We start from the raw sequence: 27,081 nt of genomic DNA on the forward strand, positions 1-27,081 counted from the left end.
TTAAGCTTCTAATTTGTAATATCACAAGGTTTGACAAATTAGGACATCACAAAGACCAGGTACGTCTTTCATTATTATCATATGGACATACCTGATCTTCCAAGTAAATACTTTATTCATCAATCTAAATTGTTCCTAGGTTTAGATCAATGTTCATACAATGAATATTATGAATATTTAGTGGAATACCTAGTTTTTCAATGGAATAAATGAAAATTGCTGTATTGGCGACCCTCTGAGAGAATGAGAGATCCCCAAGATTCAGTGAAACCCATTGAAATATATATTCTACTTGCCTTGGCCATCCATTACCATTGGTACAGACAATGTGATTTCTGTGCATTGTAAAAATACACATCCCTTTTCAGTCTAAAGGCTAACATAGCCAGGCCCGTACACAGTTTTGGAAAAGTATACAAAAAAGTCCCCCACAAAAAATTTTTTTACGCTTTTTTGGTCCAAATTTTGGGAAGAAAGTCCACTTTTCACAAAATTGCCCCCCCTTGGAAAAACTTTTTCAAAATTGGCACCCTTCCAAATGAAACCATGCGTACGGGCCTGACCATAGCATAGCAATATTACTAGTTCTATTGAAACAAATGAGGTATCAAAATGTATTGGCTTTATGGACAAAATTTGAGCGGTGGGAAGTTACTTTTTGTGATGTGTTTAGAATGATACTTGATGACTTGCACCTGCTAAGGTAAAATCCATGTACACATGTCCTACATGTAATTCTGGTTCAAGCATAGTTACAAACACATAATTCTACCTTTATCCATACCCTCAAAAACATTGGTCAGACGGCTATATGATGTAAAATGTTTTTCTCCATCCCAATTTTGTACCAAATATTGTTCAATAACCTAATTCTTCACAAACGAAGATACAATTTGGTCACCTCTTGATATCAAACCAGATACTGCTACCTTTCAGTGTTGCTATGACAACAACCTTCTGACCTTTCTTGACCTCCACCGGTTCTTCCAGGAGGAATGCTGCTTGTTTCCAGTGAGTTTCCTTGTCCATTGAGTTCACATGATGGTCCTTGTCCATGCTGATATCAAACCAGTATGGTATCGCTACAAGGCGGCCATCTTGCGTGATTTCAACAGATATTGATTTTGATTGGTTGAGATGTGAAGGGATTGTACCGTCTGCTTCTTGACAGGGCTGGTTGAAATTCAGATGGAACATCAGGAATGGAAGCGATAACTGCTTGTAGGCAAGGGTTGACAGTGTCAGGTCCAGTTGAGTAGAGACCTGGAAGAAAAAATCAATAGGGAAATGCAAGTGTATGTGTGTGAGTGTGTCCACCAAAAAGGTTATGCGACATTGTGATGCAAATTTGAAATTGAGATAAGACAAAAATATGGAATAAAATACATAATCATCACAAAACTTCATAACTTAAGAACTAAGTATGCTAAACCTGGCTGGTTGATGTGCTTTGCACAAACCTATGTAAAACTCAAGCTCATAAGATTTGTTTAATTTGGCAGTGTTTGCCAATAAATGGCAGAGGTATCCTTTTATAGGTACATGTATTGTTATTTTCAATCCAAATTCTCTAATACAACCTTTCACCAGAATAGTTTTTCACTGAATGAAACTGCCTGATTAAGAAAAAAAATCTTGTTCTCTAATCTCTATCCACCATCACCATTCACCAATGCTGAGAATAAATAAAGGGAATGCAGCTGTGGATCCCCCATCTCCATCCCCAAAGAAAGAAAGAAAACTTTCACTGTGGACTGGACAAAGAAAAAAACCCAGCTCTACTGATGCTGTCCATAGCACACAACCTACTTACTGGTGTAATTGCAACAAGGCATAATCTATAATAAATTACTGAGTTTTTCGAATTGGTAAGGCTAAAAACTTCTACGTTTTACATTTTTTCGAAAACGGATTTTTGCGCTTCACGTGAGAGTAAAGTTGTCCGCACCCCCAATAAAACGTCCAATTTTGTTTTTGTTTACGTTAAGGGTGTCAAATTATGTTAATTAGTTTCAAAGGCACTAGCAGCGCACATACATGCTAAAAATTTTCACGCCAACACAATACACTAATGTTGACATAACATGAATTAGGCCTTCTATCCCGTCATCGGTGTGAGGATATTATGCCTGTAGTCTCAACTATTACATGACACAGTAGAAGTATGCCTGTAGTCTCAACTATTACATGACACAGTAGAAACTCAATTAACATCTATTGTTTATTCAACTAGTTGATCAACATTAGCATGTATTCTGTGTTTTTATGGAGAACCAATAGTTAACAGTAGAGTGTTTGTTTATTGAATTAGTTTGTAAGTGAAATTTTTAAGGACAAATTAATCAGGGTTGCCAAACCACACCATGAATAGGCCTACTCTGCTTTGTGGTAGTGCTATGTTTAATGTTATCAGCATAATGTATGATCAAAAATGATCATAACTTTATATGAAATAGAGTGTAAGGAAATGTGAATAAACTTGTTTCAGCTGCACAGTGGTGTAGCCAGGACTTTTTCAGAGAGAGGGGGGGGGGGGGGTGGCAAGTTTCGGGGGGGGGGGGTTGTCACAAATGGGCTAAAGAGTACGATAAATTTATCCAAAATGGGCTAACAAATAAAAAGTACAACAAATGCATAGAAATCTAAAATATCAGATCAGCCAGCAGGCCACAGGGGGCCAAGAGGGATGTGAATAAAATTGTGTTCATCTGCTCAGTGATGTAGCCAGGACTTTTGCAGGAGGCGGGGGCAGCAAGGTACATTTCAAGGTGGGGGACATACTTGGATGAAAATAATAAAAAATGAGCTAAAAGGTACAACAAATTTGTCCAAAATGGGCTAAAAAGTACTGTAGAGACTTGCTTCGATCATGATCTAATTGCACTTTCAAGCCATTGATTTATATGGAAAAGATACTAAATATTCTTCTTCTAAGTACTAAATGATAATCTCCTCTCATACCATTAATCACATTAAATAAAACATTTACATGTACATAAAATATACAAAATTTACAAACCGCGAAAGACCCTGACCGCGAAAGACGGGTGACCGCTAGTATAGTATAATATCAGTCAATCACATCTTGGGACTACTTCTCATGAAGATGCGTGTCACATCAAAAATTGTGTGAATTTGTGTGCTGAGAGTTAGTTTAACTTTCGGAAAAGTAGTATATTCACATACCTTGAAAACATTGATGTACTTGGCAATGTTGAGACCCATAGTTCGGTCATCTCCTAACACTCTGGAATCAGATAGCAGATTACTGGACTCTACACACACACCAAATATAGTGATCTCACCTGGAAGAACTACACCATTAGGTTTCAAACAAAATGTCCTGTAGTAAACGATACAATAGGTAGGGAAAATGTTATACTACTGTTTGTAAAAATCGCACAAACCCGGGTTGGATTGAAGTGGTGGCCTGATCACGATTAAGACAGCCATCTTGAATTTGGCAATGGTGTTTTAAGACAGCAAAATTCAGCCTTGTGTATATAATCCCTGAGATCATGTTTACATACATTATTTTATACTGCTCTATGATCCAAATACATTATGAATGTGAGGGCTTCATTTTGTCACAAAATATATTTGCACTCTGCAGAGATAGATTATATACCAGCTCACAGAATCCATCCAGAATCTATTGATATGCTTGAGGGAACAGCATATGCAGCATATGCTGTCATCTGACCACTCTGTTCCAAAGCATTATTGTTGCCCTCCTCTGATTTTGATTCTTTTAAAAGCATGGGTCCTACACAAAACTGGATGTGCACACATGATAACTGCCAACCAAATACTATTTGGTAGGACGTCACCTCGTTTATACTTGACATACACCCAGACTCGCACAGCCCCACACACACCCACCTACATACACAAATATATTGGTAACTTCTCACCTAGCAACTGCAATGTCCTCCAGCACCTGTTGTCGCAATGCACCAGTAGGCTCAACAACATCTACAATAACAAGATCCCATAATGCATCAGCGTTGGGATGCAGCACATCACTCTTGGAGACAAATTTGAAGTTGGATTCAATATCTAAGCCATTGTTCTTAGCTATACACTGCAATGCATGCTGGACATTTCTGTTTGGTTGTGTAATACAAACGTTTGTGGTATCATTGAGTTTTGCAGCATAAAGTCCTGCTACTGATAAAACTTGGGATAGATCCAAAACAGACAACTTGTTTGATGGATCACTAGATTGATCAGTACTGATACTGGAAGATATTGTGACAGCAGTTTTTTCTTCTGTTTTTTTCAATTGATCTGACACAAAATTCTTTCTTTCATAACTTTCAGTTTCATCTTTATTCATACTAGCTTGTATTGAGCTAGGTTTCAATCTCATTATTGTGCTTTTAATTGCATTCAAAAGAGCAAATTGAGTTTTTGAGTCATTCAACAAAGCTACGTCATGCTCTTCCAGGAACACTACATTTGTAGTTCCTTCGGATTTTGTACAACTTTGTCCTGAGCTTGAGAGATCCATCTTATCCAGGTCAACGAACCCATCTGCTCCTGACAAAGATACATTCTGTGAATCATTCTCTCTAGATATATTGTTAACCAAGGCAATTGACTTCTTCATATCCACATCATGACCTTTGACATGACTATGCGATGCATTATGGGATATCTTACAACACATCAAACCAAGATGATTATTTGCACATGAAATGGCCACTGTGATGGTATCATCCTCTTTCACACTGAGTGGGTTCTGGCTGGAATCTGTTTCTAGAAATAAAATGAAAAGAAAATGTTTAGGCTACAAAAAAAATCACTGTTCTATGGGTCCGACTGACCCCGATTTAAAGAAATTGGGGAAAATGTCCTGTACAAAAAAAAACCAGACCAAAATGAAGGCAAGTTATGATTCAACTCTTTAAGGAAATGCTAACATCCATGGTGTTTTTATCCTCATGACAACATCTGTTACCACACCACAGGCACACCCACCCTAACCCATATATTCATGCAAGTATAAATGAACATTTACAAGCATAGCAATGAATACCTTTTAATTGTGAAGTATGCACTGGGTATATTGCCTGCTCCCAGCAAGAGTCGTACCCAGGAGCTGTTGAGAGGGACTGATGGTCATCCAAGGCTAAATCAAACCATGTCACAATAGCATCAATCTGCCCACTGCAGTCAACTATTGATGAGATGAAGGATTGATGTTTTGATGTCTGTAGCTCATAGAGTTGCTGTTGGGGAGAAAAAGAAATAGGTTATAAAAAGTATGAAACACTGGTTCCTGGCTCCACATATGCAGAGTAAATCCTTTTGTGGTAAATCCTATAAATTACTTTCTGCACATAAATTATTATAATACCTAGTTTTTGCTCACATCAGTGAGTTCACCTGATCTGCAGCAACATATGAGCAGCACATATAAGGCTGGCAGGAGCCCTACCATTAATTGTGCTTTCATTATACAACATTCATTTATAGACTTGTTGGCTATTGACTGACTGATCGTTACTATTGGTAAGACAATAATTAACAGTTTTTATTACATTTTTAATGATTTTTATGTTAGTATTTGGTTGGTTTTTATTACATTTTTTCGTGGTTTTTATGTATTAGGTTGTATTGTTTTGGTACGGATATCTAATGCTTTTAACTTGGAATTTTATCACAAAAAAAATAGTTTTAGCAACTTTTACTTAGTTTTCAATAGTTGCAGTGTAATGGTTGCGACTACCAAGAAGTGCCCACAATTTTGGTGTGATTGTTCGAATGATTTGTATATGGATCCGTTTGTAATAATATAAGTTGCTATGTAGTAACTTAACAAGAACACTTCTTGGCAGACTTTACCGTCATCAGGGTTTTTTTAAGGGAAAAAAAGACGCTGCACATTATGGCAAAATGTTTTTATAGTTACTCTCAAAAACCACCCAAGTCCCTGTACATGAACACAAATTACACACAGGATTACTTCAATACTCTACTCTAAACACACAAAATGCACTGACACAGAACAGCTTCCGGGACCACATTCACAGGCGAATAATTGGAACCCAGGAATAGAAATCGGTTGGGCTGTGAATTTGGTCCAGGAAGGTGTTCATGTCAGTGCATTTTGCTGTTGTGTCAGTTGGACAATTGTTTGGTTACTGACCAGTGTTTAGAGTAGAGTATTGAAGTAATCCTGTGTGCAATTTTTTTTCATTTTTATGGAGAGGATTTTAGGATATGACCTTGTGAAAAAATTATAAGTTTCTTTTTGAGGCCAGTTTATTTTTCACATGCTCAATAGACACAGAGGATGAATTTAAGTTGTTCTTTCATACATATAACCGGCCTATGTATAGCAACAATTCCCCATGTTTAACTCAATTTGGCCAAAGTATGGACTTGGGTGGGTTTTGTATTCATATATTCATTTATTTATCTCAACCACTAAACCAGTAACATATAGATGTCTTTTTGTCATGGGCTGGTCCTCCAGGGAGGTTGTTTTACAATTTATCAATCAAGTGTGGTGGTGGAGGCTCATACCATATTTATCAACGCACCCATCCTTTTCCCTTGATGTATTCAGTTTCCTCTTTTTTATCTTTAAATTTATCATCAATGTGTTTGTTTGCTCTGGTTCTTTTTAAGAATGTATTTACTAGAGTGGTGATTAAGCATCATTCATTGATCTCCAGTTCCAGTGTTTGTTGTGCTATATGCTGTGCATGTTTTGTGTACCCGACTGTCCAACCTTAGCTTCAGTTTCAGCCGTATTTAGGATGGAGAGTTAATAGTGATCATGGCGCATGGCGTACGTGGAAAGTTCCCATGTTGGTGCATTCTAATTTCTTTTAATTTGGAGTTTGCGCAGACACTTGTTAATTTTGTTTGCCTTAAGTTTTAATTGTTCTGGTTCATGATACACAACTTAACTTACTTTAAAATGCCTTATTCTTATTCCATGATTTGGAGTAATATCATCGTAAGGATATTGTTTCTCAGAATATTTTACATGATTGGTCACATGATTAATGTTGTAAATAAACATGTTAGCCAAATGGCTCATTAGACCACTATTCTCATTATTACTTTTTTCCGACATAAATAAATAGCTACATAAAATAGATAGACACTTTTGTAATTCAAAACCCTCATTTTTGATGTCATTTTTAAAATCTCGCTACAAGCTGATTTAAATAGTTTGAGGGGCTGTAACTACAGAATTTATAAGGAATCTGCTGTAAAATATAATTGGAATGAAGAGCAAATAAAATGTCTAAATAAAAAAAAAAAAATGCTCACAGCAAACCCAAGTATACTCAGTTGAATAAAACCACCCATTTTTGAAACTGCACACAGTTTCACTACCCTAGTACCCAGGGCCGTTCCTAGGGATTTTGCCGCCCTAGGCAAAACCTCTCCCTGCCGCCCCACCAGAACATACCAAAAAAGTGTTCAGGGGGGTTACCCCCTTGAAAACTCATCAGTTGTTTTCCAGTGGCGGAGCTAGGGTTTGTGGCGACCTGGGCTATTGGGGATAATGACACCCCCTAAAAACAATTGCACGCGGAGTGAGCAAAAATGTGCACAAATAGAGCTTACCACTAATTAATTTTGGTTATAATTATATTGAATGTCGGTCTTAAATATTGATATTACAAATGACTTTGTGGAAATGCGCGCGAAGCGCGCGAAAATTTCGACTTTTATCACTTGGAGGGGCGCAGAATCGATCCTGCATTGGTCAATTCGGTGCCCCCTAAGGCAGGAGCTGTCATTTTTTTCTTCCCTTTTCTTTCTCCATTCCGGGTTTTTTTTCTTCTTTTTTTGCCCTTTTTGTTGCGACCGCCTTACCTGGCCTAATGGTCGGAACGGCCCTGCTAGTACCTAGTGTATTGATTTGTAAGGATCTTACCTTGCTGGATTATAGGCAGCGCATACAGAATGCACAAGCCTTCACCGCACTCGCATCACAAGACACGTTATCACTCACAATGAGGGACAGGGCAAGAAGATGTATCAACAGGATGTTGTTTCTAAGAATATTTTACACAATTGGTCACACCATTAATATTGTAAAATTTATAAACATGTTAACCAAATTTTTGATGCGACTTTTCTGCCACAACTAAATACCTACATAAAATTTATAGACTTTGAAAGTACATATGACTTGATTTTTTAACCCAACTACAGCTCGATGAAATTACACACCACCTGGTTCACCAACGTATTATATTTAGAAACAGAATGTGTTACAACTATGCAATGTTGCATAAATACACACAGGTGCCTACAATTTCAAGATTAGAGTCTATGTAAAATATAAATTGAATTTATTTAGAAGGGTAGGTTTTCATTTAAAATGTTAATCCATTTAATTGAATTCGTCATTTCTTTTACCCCAGCTGTGTAGCCAGCCCTCGAATTAAGGATCTGAAGGGGCACGGCAACTTTTTTAGGGCAAGTTGATAATTGCCGTGGATTTTCACTGAAAAGGCAAGGCAGCACGGCAATTTGTAATATTTCAAAAGGGCATCAAGGCAACTGTTGAAAATATGAGAAGGGCACCAAGCCAATTTTTCAAAATCGATTAGATGCATTACCGACCGTCAGCTGAATTCGACACCAAAGTAAAATTCGACTCTCAACTTTACACTAAAACTAACTGATTGCTTAAAAAACCTGCTTTAATTTAAGTTAAATTTTGCGATCCCTAGTTCTGAGCTGCAAAAGCTGCAAAACTGACTCGAAACAGCGATGAAACAGCTGTAACTTTGGTAATAATATTGATAAAATTCGCCGGGATAAAAACTATTTCGTGCAAAACATATCTAGAGATGGGCTCACATGTACAAGATAAGACGAGACCGGAAGGGTATCACCATCGGTTTGCAATGGGAAGTCAATGTTTGATAATCGAGAGAACAATTGATTTGCCCAGCGCTCAGATTCTGTTCACGACACGAGGTTGAGGAGTCTTAGTTACTAACAGCGTTTCTGATTGGTCGATAGTACGTTGGAGGTATTTCTCTGACCAATCGAGAAAATGGGAGTCAGAATGTCAGATTTCTAGCAACCAGATAATGTATAAAAGCCGATGTGATTGGCTGAATATGTATGCTTACGTAGGGGTAATGAATATTAATTCACAACAAACTATTGTGTATACTGTGATTGATAGCTGGGTTATGATGCTCGTAGCGATCGTGTTCAAGATTTTCGATTTAATTTTCCACAATTTTGCAGGGATTTAACCAGTACTTGTTAATGATTTTATAATGAAGGGACAGGGCTGACCGGCTAGGGCACCCACGGCAACTTCATTTAGGGGCACGGCAAGTGACTGCCGTCGGTAAAGGACATTTTGAGGGCATTGCGGCAATGGGGGTGGGCACCCACGGCAATATGCCGTCGGTGCCGTGGGTTAATTCGAGGGCTGTGTGTAGCCCAATGAAAGTACAGATGGATCAAGTTAAACAGTATGTTTAGTTTAACAAATGTTAATCAGAATGCAAAAATGCATATAGGCGTCTATGATGCACAGTAGAGAGTAAAATTCTCAAAATAAGATTTCTGTAAATTCTGTAGTGATGCAAAGGTGCATACAGGGGCGGCTTTAGAGGGGGGCGTCCGGCGCGCGCCACCTCTAATTTTTGCAGAGCGGCGTCTGACTTTGTGTGGGCGCCGAGCCGCGGCGGCAGTAGTGGTGGCTTGGCACCCCCTCTATTGAAAATTCCTGGATTCGCCCCTGGCATAAGATATCCGCAAATTGTATCAAATTCGGCAAATTGCATGCAAATTTTATTACAAAAAAAATCGAACACTGTTTATGAACTAAAAAATCTACCAGTGGAAATCAAGGTCACATTTAGACTGCGGAACTCGATCTTCAATGATTATTGGTTATATAACTATCATTTGAAGACCCGAGTTTATGATACATCCTCCGAGGAGCAGTTTCAGACAATAGCTTGGGATTATTGGGGTAGAGGTTATCTTTAGAATCCTTTCATGACCACTGAAGCATAGTCAAGGTTACTTGTGTGAATTGAAAGATTCGGACAAAAAAAATGTCAAAGTTCATAAAACACCAATTTGGTGTTTTCCACTCCCCATAATATCCGTCTTACGAACAGCAGCTGGGTCACATTGGGGGCCCATTCATTCTTCTCGAGTTAATGTACATGAATGTACTTTGCAATTTTGTAATTTTACTCTTAGCACTATTCTATTATATAAATTTGTAATATTATTTTGGGTATTATATTTTGAAATATTTTGCAAGTAATTCAAATAAATAATTTCAAGACAAGGAATGCTAGCCAGTACTCTAATTAATAAAGTATTGAGTAATTCACACAGTCATAACTTACAGTACTAGTAACTCAGCTATTTCGAAGTGCAGGTTGCTGTCCAATTGAGGTATCGCAAGTTATAACACCAAACCAGTCTTCTAATTTGGGAGAGGAGCCTCTCCACATCCAAGCTGCATGCATGCTTTATCAAACTGAGCAAGCTAATGAATCTCATAGTCCTGCTGCTTTTAGAACCACGCCCATCCCATTCTCTAAGGAGTTGATCACACCCCACACCCTTAGTTCAAGAACCAATGGGAGTCATTGGGCTATACCAATTAAAATCCATACACCCCATGGAAGGCAGGAGCTGAAAAGATTTCAAATGGAGGCACCCATTCAGATAACCTCATTTGAAATTCACACTCCCTGTATGGAAGATTAAGGTAGCGTCTTTCATAGGGGGTGTATGGATTTCAACTGGAATAGCCCACTGTATCATGGTTTACCATTGTCATGACACTACCATATCAACAGCTGATGCAAAAGAGCGCTTGATTGACACTTCTCAATGATCACCTACCACACATCACTTACACCCGAGTTGCCAGGATTGATTGATATGTAAAATTAATTCTTAATTATATCAATAGTTGATGAGCAGACAGTGTGACTGATCAGTGGTGAAATGGTCAATAACCCCAGGGTAGTTATACCTGAGTGATCATGACTGATGGATATCTTGGTGTAGAGAATTCATCCAATAATTAAAATTTGAAATAAAATAAAATAAAATTTTCCCCATAGAGATTGTACAGTGACTCGAGTCATTTGACTCAATTACTCAACTCGAGATATTGTCAGAAATGACTTGACTTGACTCGACCATGAAATGACTTGACTCGTTACAATTATGGGACACTCAGTCAGATCAGGGATGTGTCTACTCTCACATCCTTGGTCAGATGCCTGAAGAAATCTTATGGTTTCTGATGCAACGTGGCATAATGAATTACAAATTGTATTGCCAGTATTATTTTGAAGTTAATTCAAATAAAATTGGTTGATATTTGACATGGATTGGTTGATATTTGACATGGATTGTTTCACACAACACAGCACCACACCCATCCAAATATCAGTGGTGGTACCAGGGTAGGGGAACATGGGGGATTCCCCCATCTTGAACCTTGGTCCCAATCAAAATAAAAACAAAAAATCACCAAAATGTTCCCTTTTTAGGCCAAAAATTTGGGCCAGTTGCATTTTTACGTAGCACCACACGGGCATGTGTACCCCCATTTGGAACTTAGGAAGTGAGTATTTTGACCTCCCATTGAAAATGGCCAACAAAATAGCTGTGCCCCTCAATCAGGTTTGGTGCCCCAAAATCAAATGACTCAGGCTACACTTAAGGGTCCCCATGGCATTTTTTGCCAAAGTCAGCAGGACAGAGTCAATGTTAACTTCTACATAAATTCATCTGTGATGTTTGGCACATGTTACTGATATGTAAGTCATAGAATGTGTCACAAAATGTGGACCAATATAACATTAAAATCTTCAAACAATTACATGTATGTATTATGTGTCAGTCGGCAAAATTTATAGTTTTTTTGTTGCACATCAACAACTTATCTTTTAGACTTGGGAAATGTTTTGGTTTGGCACTTTTGGCAGTGTATGATGAACACAAATATGGTAGTTTGTAACCACCCTAGAAGTATTATACTATTCTATGGGCCACTAGGACATACATTTGTTTTTAGAGCCCAAATTACTGAAGCAAAAAAAAATCAAAACTTGAAAAAGGTATGTGCATGTCATGACCCATCACAATGTGTTACAATCAGGGGTGTAGCAAGAGCCTTGGGGCCCATGGATAAGGAGCAGTGCCCGGGCCCTTGTTGTAACATCTCCTTTATCAGCCCTATTCTAAACCTACTTCAATTTTGCTTTTGCTTGTAGCCCCTGAATCTTTGGGCCCTTGAACTTCATCCACCCTGTCCATCCGCTTGCTATGCCCCTGGTTACTGTGGTCTGCCCGATTAATTGTTGTATTTGAGCAAGAAAACTCCATACCTACCATTGGGTTGTTGAAGTCAAAGTGCATGACTTTAAACACTGGTGTGAGTGTCTTGTATCCACCAGGTAGTGCACAAAGTTTCTCAGAGGTGTACGGTTCAAAGTCAGTATCATCAAGGTGAGTCTGCTCCATACATACAGCTTTGCTTATGAATTCAGTGTTATGGAGATCCAAGTTGCCCACTGTATTGGATAACAATCTGACAATAAAAAAGTTACAGCGATAGTTTCATGAGTTTATTCATCATTTTGAGGAATTAGCATTTCACTTAATACAATGTCAAAGAAAAACAGCAAATGATGGTAAAATTGTTGCTGTATTTGTTCTTGTACAATACAAAAAGACATCAGATGGCTTGAGATTGACTGCTAAGGCCTAAAAAAAATTGTTTGATTGGCGTAACATTAAAAAAAATTTCGGGTAGGTAGGTCGTGATTCTTTTTTTTTTTTTTTTTTTTTTACTTTTTAAGCTGTAAATTTCGTTTGATAAAGGCTTTGGAACTTTTTTTCTTCTTTTTTTTTTAATTTATTTATTTTTATTTCTAATTTTAGGGTAGGTCGGGTTACGCCAATCAAACAATTTGTTTTTAGGCCTAATTGGTGATTCTCCAACTGTGTCACATTAGGACACCATCACTTCATTCATTACTCATCATTACTACTGGACTGGGTTTAACCTGTTGGTGGATATCTCTTGTTAGAAATCATACTATGAAATAGCATTTCTTGTGTTGTAGACCAATCAATCCCATTGGTCGTGCTATTTTCTAATCTCACAGAGCTCCTTTTGACTAGAAATATAGTCAACTACCTATTATAATAGCTAACATGCAATCGTTGTACTTGGTATTATTGGACATATCTTTGATAATTATCATGCAGAATAATGATCCCAAGACTTTACTGAACATTTTCATCAGGACTGTTGTTGAAACATAAATGAAGCGATTTCATACTGGTATGAATACTGGATGCTTAGCAACGCGGTTCCCAGTTGGTTTTCCAAGAAGATCGCCACAACAACAATAGTGTTGAGAAAGAAGTCTGCTAGACTTTGAAACGTCCACAGGGAGTACTGATTTATTGTACTAGAAATATGAAATCTCTTCATTCATGGTCCCAATGTCTCTTATTATACTGTAGTAAAATTCTCCAGACTTTCATAGGCTTATGTTTAAATGCCTTATTTTAACGTGTGACTTTGTCAAAAGCTTCAAAACTCTAATTACTGGCAGATTCTAAGATGCTTTAAATCATCTACTTTACATGTACCTGTGTCTCTTTCTCAAATGTTGACACTCTATAACCTGGCCATATACTGTAGCTCCAGCAGGAATGACTCTACCTCGTGGTGGCGGGAGAAGCAAGCTTTCCCAAGCATGGTGTAGTGTTTCTAGAATATGTTCACCTAGCAACCCTGCATCCACTGTTTCTGTTACTACCAGTGACACTCTGAAAACAAAAATCAAATTTATATAATGGTTGAAAACACTCTCATGTCATACTTACAGTACTTGAAAGAATAGCACAACTGGTATGCAGACCTAGTATAAGCAATGCTATTCTTGGTGTTTAAACCATATCCATTTAAATAACTGACCTTTATTTTGTCACTGCATACATTTCAATATCACATTTATAGCGTGTTTCTACTGAGCAGACGGTTGCGGGTTAATGCGAGTGAATTCGGGGTGATGCGAGGAATACGTGGTAACGGCCCCAGCAGAAACAGATCGGGTGAAGGTTAATGCGCGGTAATGCGAGTGAATCCGTCAACCACCTATTGAGGTGGTTAAATAGTGGTTAATACGCGGTAACGTTCGCAGTAGAAACAGTACGGGTGACGATTTTGCGGATGACACCGGAAGTTAGCCTATTATAATACAGTGTGAGCATTCAAAATCTGACCTTGAAAGGTCACAAGAACTATTTGCTGGACTTCCGCCTTCCCCACTAAATATGTGGGTAGTGAATTGTTACCCTGCATTAACAGCGCAGTAGAAACGACCCAGTGAATGCGAGAGGATTGAAATGCGGGTGAAGGTGAATTCGCGGTAATGCGAGGTGCTCAGTATAAACACGCTATTAGATATTACACAAATATCTTTATTCTCACCTCACACTCTCTTGATTACTGGTTCCATTCTCGTAAGATCTTATTTTTTTATTGTTTGATATCATCGAGTTAGGTTATGGAAATGCATTAATTACATATCAAATTTTAAATCAGTTTGGATATATCTAGGTTTTAGATTAGATTAAAATGATTAGCTACCCTATGAATGTAGTTAACTAGGTGCACCCAAAGGTTAAAGATATCTCAAATACAGTAGTCTGTCCAGGGGGGCTTTGGGTGCTGAAGCCCCCTGATGTTTGTTAAAATTCATGTAAAATCAACCGTTTTTGGCGATTTTAGTCATTAAGCCCCCCTGCATAACTCTGAAAGCCCCTCTGAGCCCCCCGCAGGAAAAGATCATGGACACACAGGTGAAATATGTGAAGTAAAGATCAATGACTCTTATACCATTCACCATTTTATTTGCCCTATGACAGACACAATATAAGGGCATTATTATGTTTAGATAAAACCTGGGAAATTCAAAAGGCTTTTACCAAACTGAATAGAACCTCCTAATGTGTCCACCATTCTTTAAAGGCTAATAAATGAGAAACCATTGTGGATCGAAATATTTTGTAAAAGCACAACAACTGCTATCCATACCTGTTTGGTAAATCACCTGGGACTTTAAGAGCTGATGATTTCTTGTGGTAAATACTGATTTTATCTTCCATTTGATTGGCTGTCAGTACATCATGTGACATTTCATACATTGTCTTGGACATTTCACAAGCATGCACAGATTTTGCTCCAGATTGGACTGCAAACATGCTACAAAAAGAAGGAAAATAACAAATGATAACAAACAATATTCAGCTCATGGATACATTATGACACTGTGTATTACTGCAATTACATGTTAGGCAAGTATTCATTAAAGGCTACAAAATTCTAGCTTCACTTTATATTAATAATAATAAAAATGATTTCAAGGCTACAAAATTCTAGCTTCACTTTATATTAAAAATAATAAAAATGATTTCAAAATGATTCATTAACACTAACCTCAGCAAGCCAGTCCCTGATCCAATGTCCAATACAGTATCATGTCCCATCCCAACAGCTTTCTGTACAGCAGATAAGTAACAAGTGTTCCTTGTGACATCATTGAGCATCCTGAAGTGCCATCTTTCTACTACAGAGTTGGCAATGGACTGCAAGCTGTCTTTAGCACCAGGATTGTCTGGATTGATGTCAAGGGCTTTGCGTATGTAGGATGCTGCTTCATCTGGAAAACCTAGCCTGTGAAGAGTATTGCAAAGATGGCACCAGATTACAGAGGGTGCTATTGATGAAATAATTTTACATAACAGTAAATCATGACTAATGACTGGCCTATTGCAAGGGCTTAAACTTTTGATAATTTGTGTAGATGAATATAAAGTTTAGCTCTTTGCTCTTTGAATATTTGATGAACTGTTTTCACAAGTGATACTTGAAACTGGAAGCAACGGTATAGTGAAAACTACAGCTCTCAAGTTGACAGATTCTTAGTTGTATATCTGTGGCTGCTTTTATTTCAAGATGTTCCCATCCCCATCAGGTTCATGCCCACCAACTTTGAGCGCAGCAATTAAAAAATTTGGACAACAAAACTGCCTGAATTCAAGCAACAGCGTGAAAATTCTCATGCCTGCATATAGGAGACTTTCAATAACTGCCCATTCTCAAAACCATTTCCATAACCATGTAATTGTGCATTTTAGAGATTAGAATTTGCCTATATTTAATAAGCCAGCCAAAATTTACTTAACTTGATGAATCATGTATTTGTCTAACTTATTTACATGGAATCAAGATTTGCATAATTTGATGAAAGATGACCTGAAATTAGCCTATGTAATGATACACAGGATCTAAATTGGCCAAGTCTTATGATAAACCAACTCTTAACCAACTTTGTTTTATAAACAAACCAGAATTTGATCACTAGAATTTTCCAAAGCTTGTCATGCATAATTCTGAATTACAGGATGGGTAACGCAACTTACTTGAAAAGGAAAGCACCCATACTATGCAGTAACATGTCATTATCAGGCCATAACTCCAATGCTTGCTCAAAACACCAAAAGGCATCCTTAGTTTTCCCTCTCTGGTCTAGTTGCATAACCCATTCATCTGGAATAAAACATTGACATCAGCAATATGTGCCATTGAATAAAAACAAATGTTTTTAAATTATATTTTTTAACCACAAAAAAATGGAAGCATGTAAACCAGTACTTGGCAATAAATATGATAAATTTATGAAGAAAAAAAACCCACATTATTTTATAATGTAACAAGGTTCCAAGTTTTTGTTGTAATTTGTGAAGTCTTTTGCAGTCAGGCTTGAAATTTTGTCTCTTTTCACAAAATTCAGAACACAATTGTGTGCAAATAGTACAATGTTGAATAATGTCCCATCACATTATGTCTAGATGAGTCCCCACAAAGAATTCTTGCACTGTGTACACAATTCTAAGATTTACATAGCACAATTATATTACAGAAATTGACATTGCGGGGACTCAAAGTCATACCGTCAAGCACTCATGCACCAGAGTCTTGTGTCTTGACGATGGAGCCAATTGGATTGACTTCTGACCCAGGTAGGGCCAAAAATTAAGGGGGAAATAATCACTTTAAACTGTAGATGGCTTACCTAATGCAATGGCAAACTCCTCCTTCACTGTGGTTTTAAACTCTGCAGAAAGCTTAAGAAGCATCAAGTAATTAGCACAGGCATGTCCATAGTCATTGCTTGTAAGACAGGCTTTGGCTCTGCTATGAATCTCCTCTGCAAACTTGGCTCTATTCTCAGCATTGTTGTCCATGTGATCTAGAAAAAAGATAAAACATCTAAAAAGTCATTGAAAAACAAATCTTGCAGACATTTTTATGCTTGGCTCTGATAGTCATTGTTTGTAATACAACTCTTGTAATTCACAATTATGAAATTAAAGTTTCAACTTTTTGTGGCAATTTTCGGCAAAAATGAGTTAATTCCCCGCCCCCATAAATTTACTTTTCCCCTCAATGACCCCCAAAATTTCTTTTAGGGAATAAATTAGAATGCAAGGGAGATGGGGTGGTATGTAGACTTCTTGTTTATTTCTATTGTTTTATTCCTTTGTTTCCCTGCTTCCAAAACACTTTTAAGAATGAATAATTTGTTTATATTGTGCAATACAAATCCAGATACAGATACTTTTTGTGATGTTTCTGTGAACAAGGCGGTTCTCGAACCTATAAGATCGTACATTATGGCTCAGTTTAATTGCCTCCATAATTGTTACTTCTGGAAGATAAGATTCTAAAGTTCAAGATTTTTCTATTTTCTGTTTAAACTTTCATTACATCTTCGTGACCATTACCCACAAATCCCTTGCTTTGTACAATGCAGTCAGCTTTCCAACAACACCCTCAAGCCATCATCATATGCGATGAGGATGCGATGCTTGAGTTGCGTGTGAAAACAGTCAAGTATTTCAAAGATTTCATGCCTATTCACAACAAACTAGTGGCTGGTGGCCAAATGTGTGAAAAAAATATTTAGGGGTGAAAAGATCCAAAATTCTTGAATGTTTATATGTTTTCAAGGGTAAAATATCATCTATTTTAAGATTTTGGCACTTAAAACTCCCTATTTTTTTTATAGATTTCGAGAAAAAAAAATCAATTTTTTGTCAGATTTTGGCCATTTTGGGGTGACAAAAAGTTTGACTTGCAGATTTCCTGTGAGTTTATGAACATGAAAACCATCAAATAGTGCCTAATTTTCTATGCTAATTGTGTTACAAGGGTACACTTGTGATATTAAAAGCATTGAATGGGATCCATATATTTCTTTATTTTTGTAGCAGGGGTAGAAACTTGAGGGTTTGGGTGACAATTGATTTAGAAAAAAATACAATATTCGCATCATTTTCGATTTGAACATTCGAGCAACATGTTTTTTGTTTAGCCCTGAGTATCCCCATTTTGAAGGACTTATTTTTTTTGCACCAATTTTGGCTCAAATATGCCTGTACACTACAGTGCTATGGGGAAAATTTTCAAGTTGATAATTATGCATTTTTATGTCAGATTCAGTTTCTACACAAAATTTCACCCTAGAAAATGTTCCTTTAAGTAGGATATCTTTCACTTTAAGTTTCCACCATTCTGGCCACCAAACATAAGTCAAAGCTTGAATGCTGTCATATGATCAGTGCAGAGATGGGAGCACATGGTACTATATAAGTATATATGTATATATATGTATGTATTAGGCCAAAAAAAAAAGAAGGTTCGTCTCAAAGCTTATCGCGCGCGTTTGTAAAATCCCACAATTTGACAAAAAACAAATGCGGAAATTTTTTTTATTTTTTTATAGTTTTTTCCAGAAAAAATCGGCGAAAATCAGACTTTTTTCTCAAAATACCATGAAAAAAGTCGGGAATAAAAAAAAAAAAAAAAAAATAGCGCATTTGTTTTTAAATTTCTCGTGAGCTTTGAGACAAACCTTTTTTTTTTTTTGCCTTATGTATATAAATAGACAGGAATCAGAACAAAGATCAGCTGATTGAGGTAAATATAGGAAATTACGCTACGCCTATCAAAGAGTTATTAAAAACTTCGGTCGAAGTTTTGCCACAAGTTTAAAAAAATAACGGTTAGTTCTTGAAAAAGAAGAAGTGAAATTTAGCAAAACGCGACGAGGTTTATTTGCCCGTAAGAGAGCTCTATTGTTCCGCTATTGTATCCGCTATTGTATCCACTATTGTATTCTATTCATAAAAGCTACTGCAAGAATCGCGGCAATCCCTGATATTGCTGATGTCTACCGCCACGTTTAGCATTTATTAACAATCAAAATTATCCCATACTCTTACATTTATAGTCTTATTCTCACCTTTTATATAATATTAAGAAATTGCAATTATGAAAACTACAAACTTTGAAAGTGAAAATATATTTACCATCGAAAATATATCATACTTAAATTCTATAGAGTCTATAATATATGCAACCCAGAAGTGCCCATTTATTTAAATTGTTGTAATAGCGCCCAAATATCCCCACAAATATCTTATACACAATTTTATTGATTCATTTTGGGCTAAATCAAAAGTCAGAAGTAGTTAAAAAGGGCAACATCCTAACCATTACTTGCTGCTTTACAAATTATCCTCGCTTGACCAAACACGCATAGTACGTTGATCGAAAAACCTAGCGTGGTTGTCTTAACAATGCAAAAGAGATGTACAGCTTACCCACTAACACTAGCTCATTTACAAAAACCTATTGAACAGTTACGTAGTCCATCGATAGTGCGGACACTCTTCACTGCAAACCACCAAAATTCGTGCTATTTTGGCGTTGGAAAAGAAATCTCGTGAATAGAGTGCCCTCTACTATCTGCCTACATGTTTACGTTCTAGAAATGCCAACTAAAATCATCCAACAACTTCATTTTAAGAATTATTTCAGTATAGAAATCAATAGGAACAGAAAGAGTATGGTCTACACATTCCAGGAAAATGTTTTATTTGTTTCTTCCGCCATTCTATATTTCCCTAAAATTATCACATTTTTTCTCCAAAATCCTATGTAAATGATTCTCCACGCTACCCAGAAATTATGTGCGATAAATCATACAAATTTGCCACAATTTTACATCACTTTAGACAGTATTGCAATATCTTGATGATTTTTAGGCATTTTCAACGGCAACTTGAGTATATTCAGAAATCAAATATCGCGCCAAGGGGATGACACTCTTATTCACGCATTCATTTACAACGCAAAACTTGTATCGAATCCCGGTGGTTTGCGACCAATGAAATATCCGCACCCTGGATTTATTCATCCCTTGAATTATTTATTAGGTTTGTCAAGGCAATAACCACGATCCGTTTTGTAATAATATAAAAGCACTTGCAATAGAATCCCGCTGAGTTCAATGAACTGCGCCCTGAAACCGATGGAGAGAAGCTATTCCATTGACCTCTATTAACAGGTCAGTGAGCTCTCCATACACAAATGAACAAGTACAATAGGACAAGGCCAGCACCTATTACCTGCTTTGTAACATGTTATTTTGAAGTCGTGAAGATTAGTAATCGTCTGTGCATATGAACTGCGCATTTATTATGATTCTACACCCATTTAATATGTACTCAGGTGGAACCTTGCCTTTTTAATTTTCATTTCTTTTTATGTAACAAATTCAGGTTTTTCCATTACTGCAGGGCACTGGGCAATACAAATTTAATGCTAACATTGAATGAACATGAGAATCAAGAATGGGCGTTTCTAGTACATACAGCGTCTGACTCTACCTGAGGACCTAGCCTAAGTCCCATGGGCTCCAAGAGTGGCTCTCCATACACACATGAACAAATACAATGACGGGTCGCCATTGCACTCCATACACAAATGATCAAATACAATGGAGAGTCCGACTGCCATGCAAATGAGCCAAGTGCCCTCTCAAGGGTCTGCTCTGTGATATCACACTGATCAGACTGATCTTTATGTTATTACAGCGAGGCTCACATACAATGTTCAACACAAAGTGAACGATGTTATAACTTGGAGGGCTAACAAACCAACACCGCCAAATTTGACTGACGTGTGAACAACGTGGGATGCTATGAGGAAATTGAATACTCGTTGTCTGATCATGCATGTGTGTTTATGGTTCGGATAGCGGTTACTTAGCAACTCTCGTTCCGCCTTGGGTTTATTGAATACACTCTATATAAAGTCATCAATATGTCGTTTCCAGTCCTTGGCTGAACTATTGGGTTCAGCTATTAATTTTTTAATAATTCTGTTAACCCCATAGCATTAAAAACTAGTATTTTGATAAATAAAATAGCTGGATGCGGTATGCAGCTGATTGGGGTGGTTACGGTCGTTAAAACCACTAACCGCTGAAATATGGATATCCAACTAGTTTGCCCAGGGTTACAAAGAACCGCTAACCGCGAAATATGGATATCCAACTAGTTTGCCCTCGAGCTTCAAAAACCACTCACCCCAAATATGGATATCCAACTAGTTTGCTCCGCAGGGCTACAAAGCACCATTAACCGCGAAATATGGATATCCAACTAGTTCACCTCGCATGGCTACAAAGAACCACTTAGCGCGCAATATTTTTTTTACCTCAAAAAAAGAATTAATATCTACCAAAAAACGTTTCCTGTGTGGCTTTTCACCCTTTTTTAAACTTGGTCCCATTTATGAAAGTTTCTAAAGACCCATACGAAGTCATCTATAGGCTACTTGTTGGTTTTCTTAGTTGTCAGTGTTTATTTTGTAGAGCAAATGAATTAATGTTCGTATGCGTAATTGAAGTTTTTTTCCGTATAGACGTTATAATGTATTTTGTAGCAAATACTCACTTTGTTTATTCTTCATCGTCATGTGCGATTCTGCGCCTTATGTACAGATGTAGGGCCTATATGTAGCAGGTTGACACACAGTCAATTTGCTAAGTATATATAATACTCTACTACTCTTTAAGATCACGCAATATAATAAAACATAAACCTTGAAATGTTTTTGATAATGGTTGCATGTAAAAATTAGGACTCATTCTTCATGTTATTACTACTTTACTAAATGGGACCAAGTTTAAAAAGGGTGAAAAGCCACACAGGAAAGATTTTGTAAACTTTGGCCGCTTTTTACGTTTTGAAACGTTTTTTGGTAGATAGTTATTGGTACATAAAAATGTGTACATGTATGCTGATCAATATGTTCAAGTAAACATAACCATTTACTGTTAAGTATATTATATTTTGGATTGAGTTGTGAATATTTGGAAACACTATTATAGGTTTTAAATAATAAACATAGTTCATGGATATTGGTTTGTAATAATAGTAATAATATTCACTAGTCTTAATTTGAGCAACATGTATTAAGGTATTACACTATTTTAAAGTGTTGCGATTTGGTAGTTCACAACATCTTGCGAATGGTAATGAGCTTTGGCAAAAATTGCATTGCTCATTTCCTTACGAGCGTGTAGAAGAATTCATATATCACAGAAATAATTTTGTAGGTCCTGTGGTTCTTGAGTTATGTTGTAAAGAGGGCTGAAACAACAACACTTTTGTAAAATGTACATAACTCATTAACAACAATAAATTAAGCAAGTTTTCAAATTATATAATTTGTAGAATGAACTTTTGCAAAACATCAAGGTGTTATTTGTCAATAATTTATTGATCTAGAGAATGAAAATCGATTTTTTGGTTGCTTCGACCAACAACACCTCGTCTACCCTTAAAGGTAACCAATGTCAACGTTTGAATAATATTGATTAAAGGAAACAGCCGGACGATTTAAAAAAAAACATATTGTAGTACTAGCCTTTCTTGTTACATTGACGGTATTGTTAGAATCAAACACTTTTGCTAATTAGTGTAATCAGTTAATTAAAATTATCATTGGAAGTCGCCATGTTTCGATACTTGGGCTGTAATGACGTCACATTGCACACATTGGGGGGCGCTTAGCTCGTGTGATAAGCGATATTGGCAACATGGAAATCAGCGCGAAACGGAACAAAAAAATCGAAAACAACGTACATGTGCAACCATGACTGTTTCAAAATAGCCTGCCAAAGTCATGCATTGAATTGATTTGAATGAGGAATACTACGGGAACCAGCTCCTTTTGTTAGAAGTCACACATGAGTGAAGTGGATAACCTCCATAGGAAAAACTAGCATTGCCCACTCTGCTGTATCGATACTTGGGCTGTAGTGACGTAAAGAAATGATTGAAAATATCCGCCCCGTTACCGGGAAATTTAAAGATATTTTAATTTTATTTCTTTATAACAGAGAGGTTTTTTGTACTTTAAACGAACCAGGTTTTTTGCTATTTGCGGGGAGGAGATAAGTTTAAGTGACCGCTTATGGGTTCGAATTTCTAATTATGTATTACACGTGTTTCAATGGGAAAATGCCTAATTTCGGGTGGAATTTTCTCATATTCAGAACTCTCACAGTTCAATGCCACCAATATCAGGTGAAACTATACGGTGTGTCATAAGTCTGTTCCTCCCCCATAGGAAAACCATTTTAACATGCTTGAAATTAAACTTACACAATTAATTTGATATTAATTTGTTACTGGTTATTGTTTTGGATTAATATAAATGTCACTTAGCAATTTATTTGAAGTTGTTGTCTTTCTGCAAACCTCTGATATTGTTGTTTTTCCATTAAAAATCAAGGTTCGCAGACCTTTAAATCTGCCATAACATACAAAATTAGCTCTAAAATTCTAGAACAACGGCCGACATATTTTTTTCGCTGCAATGAGCCTTAAGGTTCATTGCAGCTAGTAGCCCAAAGGCAAATAAACAGAGGGGGTACTTCCATATTGAGGTTATGCTCCAGGGGAAGTAGGAATATAGGCGGAACGGACTTTCGACACACGGTATATATGATTTAGATGCCAAATGATCAAAAATTCAACATAGGTTGACCTGAGACTTTTCTTGTTTTAACGCACTGAACTGTAAACACCTTAAAATGACAGTGCGCCCTCGAAGCTGAAAGTTACAATATGATAAGGCGACTATTTAGTAAAAACCAAAGCCGTGCGTATGAATTTTGGTACTATTACATCAAAAATGTCATATAATGACAGAAAATGTACCATTTTGAAGCATCAAACTCTAAAAAGTACTTTTTTTTTTTTTTTACTTGATCAATTTCAGCGATTTTAATGCAGTCTTTTCGAATGCCATGAAAACAAATAGTTCCTCATCGTAATTCAATGTATCGCCCAGGCCTATTAGTGGTATTTAACTTATATAAGCACAAAGGTGCTCCAATCTCGGGTAAAATGCCATGAATGTAAACATTGACATTTGCAATACATGTTTTAACAAGAAAAATTCTGGAAAACAGCATGACGAGCAAAATATCAATGATTTTCGGACACCCTGTATGATGACTGTTTTGCTGTTTTTGCTTCAACCTAGGACTATATCTGGAGATTCGTATCTGTAGCCTGTCCTAGCACGATCAGATCAGATTAAGATTGATTTAGGGTTAGTGTTCCGATATAGGCTTGCTGTTTAGTGTTAGAATTGTTGATTAGGGTTAGGTTCGCATTAGGAATAGGGTTTTTATAGGGCTAGGCTCATGGATAGGGATAGAGATACAGCTAGGTCCGAGGATTAGATATGGGTTTAAAATAGAGTTATAGATCAAGTTAGGGTTCCGGCTTGAGTTAGGATAGAGTGAGGCCACACAGGATGCTGTAGAGGCCCATATAGACAACGTGTACACAAAGACTAGGTTTTATTTTACACGTGACTATATAGGCCTTACATGCGCCTTAAAGCTTAAGCAAAATGCCTAGCCTATGCCTGTACTGTATTTACACGTATAGGTCTATGTACGTTATTTAGGGCAAGGAAATCACCAACAAAATGTGCATGTGGGTCTAATTAACAAAGTGGCATGTCTATATGATCATCAACATTGATTTTTCATCATCATTAAGCTTTCTATATGTATACGCACGCAAGCGAAGGTTGTTGAATTTAGAAAACCCTGAAATCACAGAAACCAGCCGTAAACCCAATACTAATGCCACAAGTACCCCCCACACACAACCCGTTACTACCTCGACGGGTTCTAAAAACATACCTTAGTAGTCGAAGAAGATGCACGTTTTCTTGCCGGGGCAAATACAGTTAAATATTGAGAAATGTAAGCAAAAAATAGCTAGAAAAGTCTCCATGACGAATATCAGAGCCATAGAATTCAGTGTTTCTATAGGTTAAATACCACTAATTATGTATTACACGTGTTTCAATGGGAAAATGCCTAATTTCGGGTGGAATTTTCTCATATTCAGAACTCTCACAGTTCAATGCCACCAATATCAGGTGAAACTATATGATTTAGATGCCAAATGATCAAAAATTCAACATAGGTTGACCTGAGACTTTTCTTGTTTTAACGCACTGAACCGTAAACACCTTAAAATGACAGTGCGCCCTCGAAGCTGAAAGTTACAATATGATAAGGCGACTATTTAGTAAAAACCGAAGCCGTGCGTATGAATTTTGGTACTATTACATCAAAAATGTCATATAATGAGAGAAAATGTACCATTTTGAAGCATCAAACTCTAAAAAGTACTTTTTTGGCTATATAACTTGATCAATTTCAGCGATTTTAATGCAGTCTTTTCGAATGCCATGAAAACAAATAGTTCCTCATCGTAATTCAATGTCTCGCCCAGGCCTATTAGTGGTATTTAACCTTAAGGCATAGGTCTCGTAAACCTGAGGTCCTGGGTTCGATTCCCAGGCGGGATCACTTTTTCTCCTTGTCTCCTTTATTATTTGTGACGGCGAACCTGGTGAAAATTAATGTTTATTTGTATAATTCCCGTCGATCATGCCACTGTTTTTCCGCGAACCAGGTATGTTAATTTTAATTAACATTCATTAATTTTGAATTAAAATTCATAAACAATGATAATAGGGCAAAACATAACATGACCAGCTGATCCCTTTAACGATGGTGATGTACATGAAGATTGAAAAGAATTGGCTTATCATGCTAAATAATAGTATTATTTTCACAAGCAAGTAACAGATCATGTTAGGGCATAAATCAGTAGGGTTTATGATTAAACTTAACGTAGCCAGCAATCCAGGGTGGCAAACGTCAGTATCATCCCTATTTTTACTCTCCCTCTCCTCCCTTTCCCTTTTCTTTTTCCCTTCCCTTCCTCCCCTTTCCCTTTTCTCCTCTCCTTCCCCTTTCCCTTCTCTTTCTCCCTCTCCTCCCCTTTCTCTTCGCTTTCTCCCTCTCCTTCCCTTTCTTTCTCCCCTTCTTCTCATCCCCATTTTCCTGCTTCTTCGTTCCCATTTTAGGTGTCCGAGGGGGCAGTCTGCCCCTTGCCACCCCGCTGGCTACGCTACTGGCTTCAGCATGATATGCGATGGTTACAATTTAAGGACTGATCATTAACGTTGCATAATAAACTAATATTCATATTTTCTAGATTGAGTTATGAGTTTAACAGGGAACAAAGTTAAATTCGCAGTTAGATACCCTATAAGTTAAGAGAACTACTATAGATGAATCCAATTTCACGCATTCCTACACCTCAATGGCAGCCATAGCTGGGTCCCCATTAGGTCTATCCCACCTGAAATGTGAAATGATGTGGTCTTGGCGGGGATATTAAACTAAATTCCATCACCTGTGTTACACGTAGACAAAAGAATGATGAAAGTTTACAAAACAATAATTCAACATCGATTTTTAAGGTTAAATGAGATCAAATATTGCTTTCCCTCCTGGAAAAATATATTGTGACTTTACACGTAAGAAAACATCTGTACCTATCATGCTGAATAAAGAAATCAAGAAAAAATGTGTGAAAATGTGTTTTTGGTCTATTTTGTAATGCTGTCAATGACCCGTATGTGACTTTTGTTTACTCGTCCTCCACAACAGTCGCTAAGTAAAATTGATTGACAGGCAATTCTGTCACGTGGACAATTATTTCGATTGTCTAAAACACAGACGCCTAAAAGGATCACGTATTTTGTTAGCAGTCAAG

General features: G+C 37.0%; 2 protein-coding genes across 3 annotated transcripts in view; one reads left to right on the plus strand and one right to left on the minus strand.

The window, feature by feature from the left end:
- Positions 1 to 517: 517 nt before the first annotated feature.
- The window catches only part of LOC140161370 (protein arginine N-methyltransferase 9-like), a 55,240-nt gene continuing 28,676 nt past the window's right edge, over positions 518 to 27,081 (minus strand). Inside the window, exons 2-11 of one of the 2 annotated variants that reach the window (XM_072184880.1) lie at positions 17,139 to 17,315; positions 16,486 to 16,612; positions 15,500 to 15,736; positions 15,098 to 15,265; positions 13,648 to 13,827; positions 12,376 to 12,574; positions 5,042 to 5,234; positions 3,915 to 4,755; positions 3,187 to 3,343; positions 518 to 1,263 (exon numbers count right to left, since the gene is read on the minus strand). In XM_072184880.1, the coding sequence (XP_072040981.1) occupies positions 898 to 1,263; positions 3,187 to 3,343; positions 3,915 to 4,755; positions 5,042 to 5,234; positions 12,376 to 12,574; positions 13,648 to 13,827; positions 15,098 to 15,265; positions 15,500 to 15,736; positions 16,486 to 16,612; positions 17,139 to 17,310 (2,640 nt within the window). In that variant the 5' untranslated portion in view covers positions 17,311 to 17,315 and the 3' untranslated portion in view covers positions 518 to 897. Of the gene's footprint in view, positions 1,264 to 3,186; positions 3,344 to 3,914; positions 4,762 to 5,041; positions 5,235 to 12,375; positions 12,575 to 13,647; positions 13,828 to 15,097; positions 15,266 to 15,499; positions 15,737 to 16,485; positions 16,613 to 17,138; positions 17,316 to 27,081 lie in introns of both variants that reach the window. The other variant, XM_072184879.1, reaches the window with a different exon arrangement.
- Positions 5,457 to 27,081, plus strand: part of LOC140161372 (glucosamine-6-phosphate deaminase 1-like) — a 30,969-nt gene continuing 9,344 nt past the window's right edge. The window contains exon 1 of the mRNA XM_072184882.1: positions 5,457 to 5,517. The gene's annotated coding sequence lies outside the window, so the exon portion shown is untranslated. The remainder of the gene's footprint in view (positions 5,518 to 27,081) is intronic.

Source organism: Amphiura filiformis, chromosome 9, assembly GCF_039555335.1.
Source record: "Amphiura filiformis chromosome 9, Afil_fr2py, whole genome shotgun sequence".
Lineage (NCBI taxonomy): Eukaryota > Metazoa > Echinodermata > Ophiuroidea > Amphilepidida > Amphiuridae > Amphiura > Amphiura filiformis.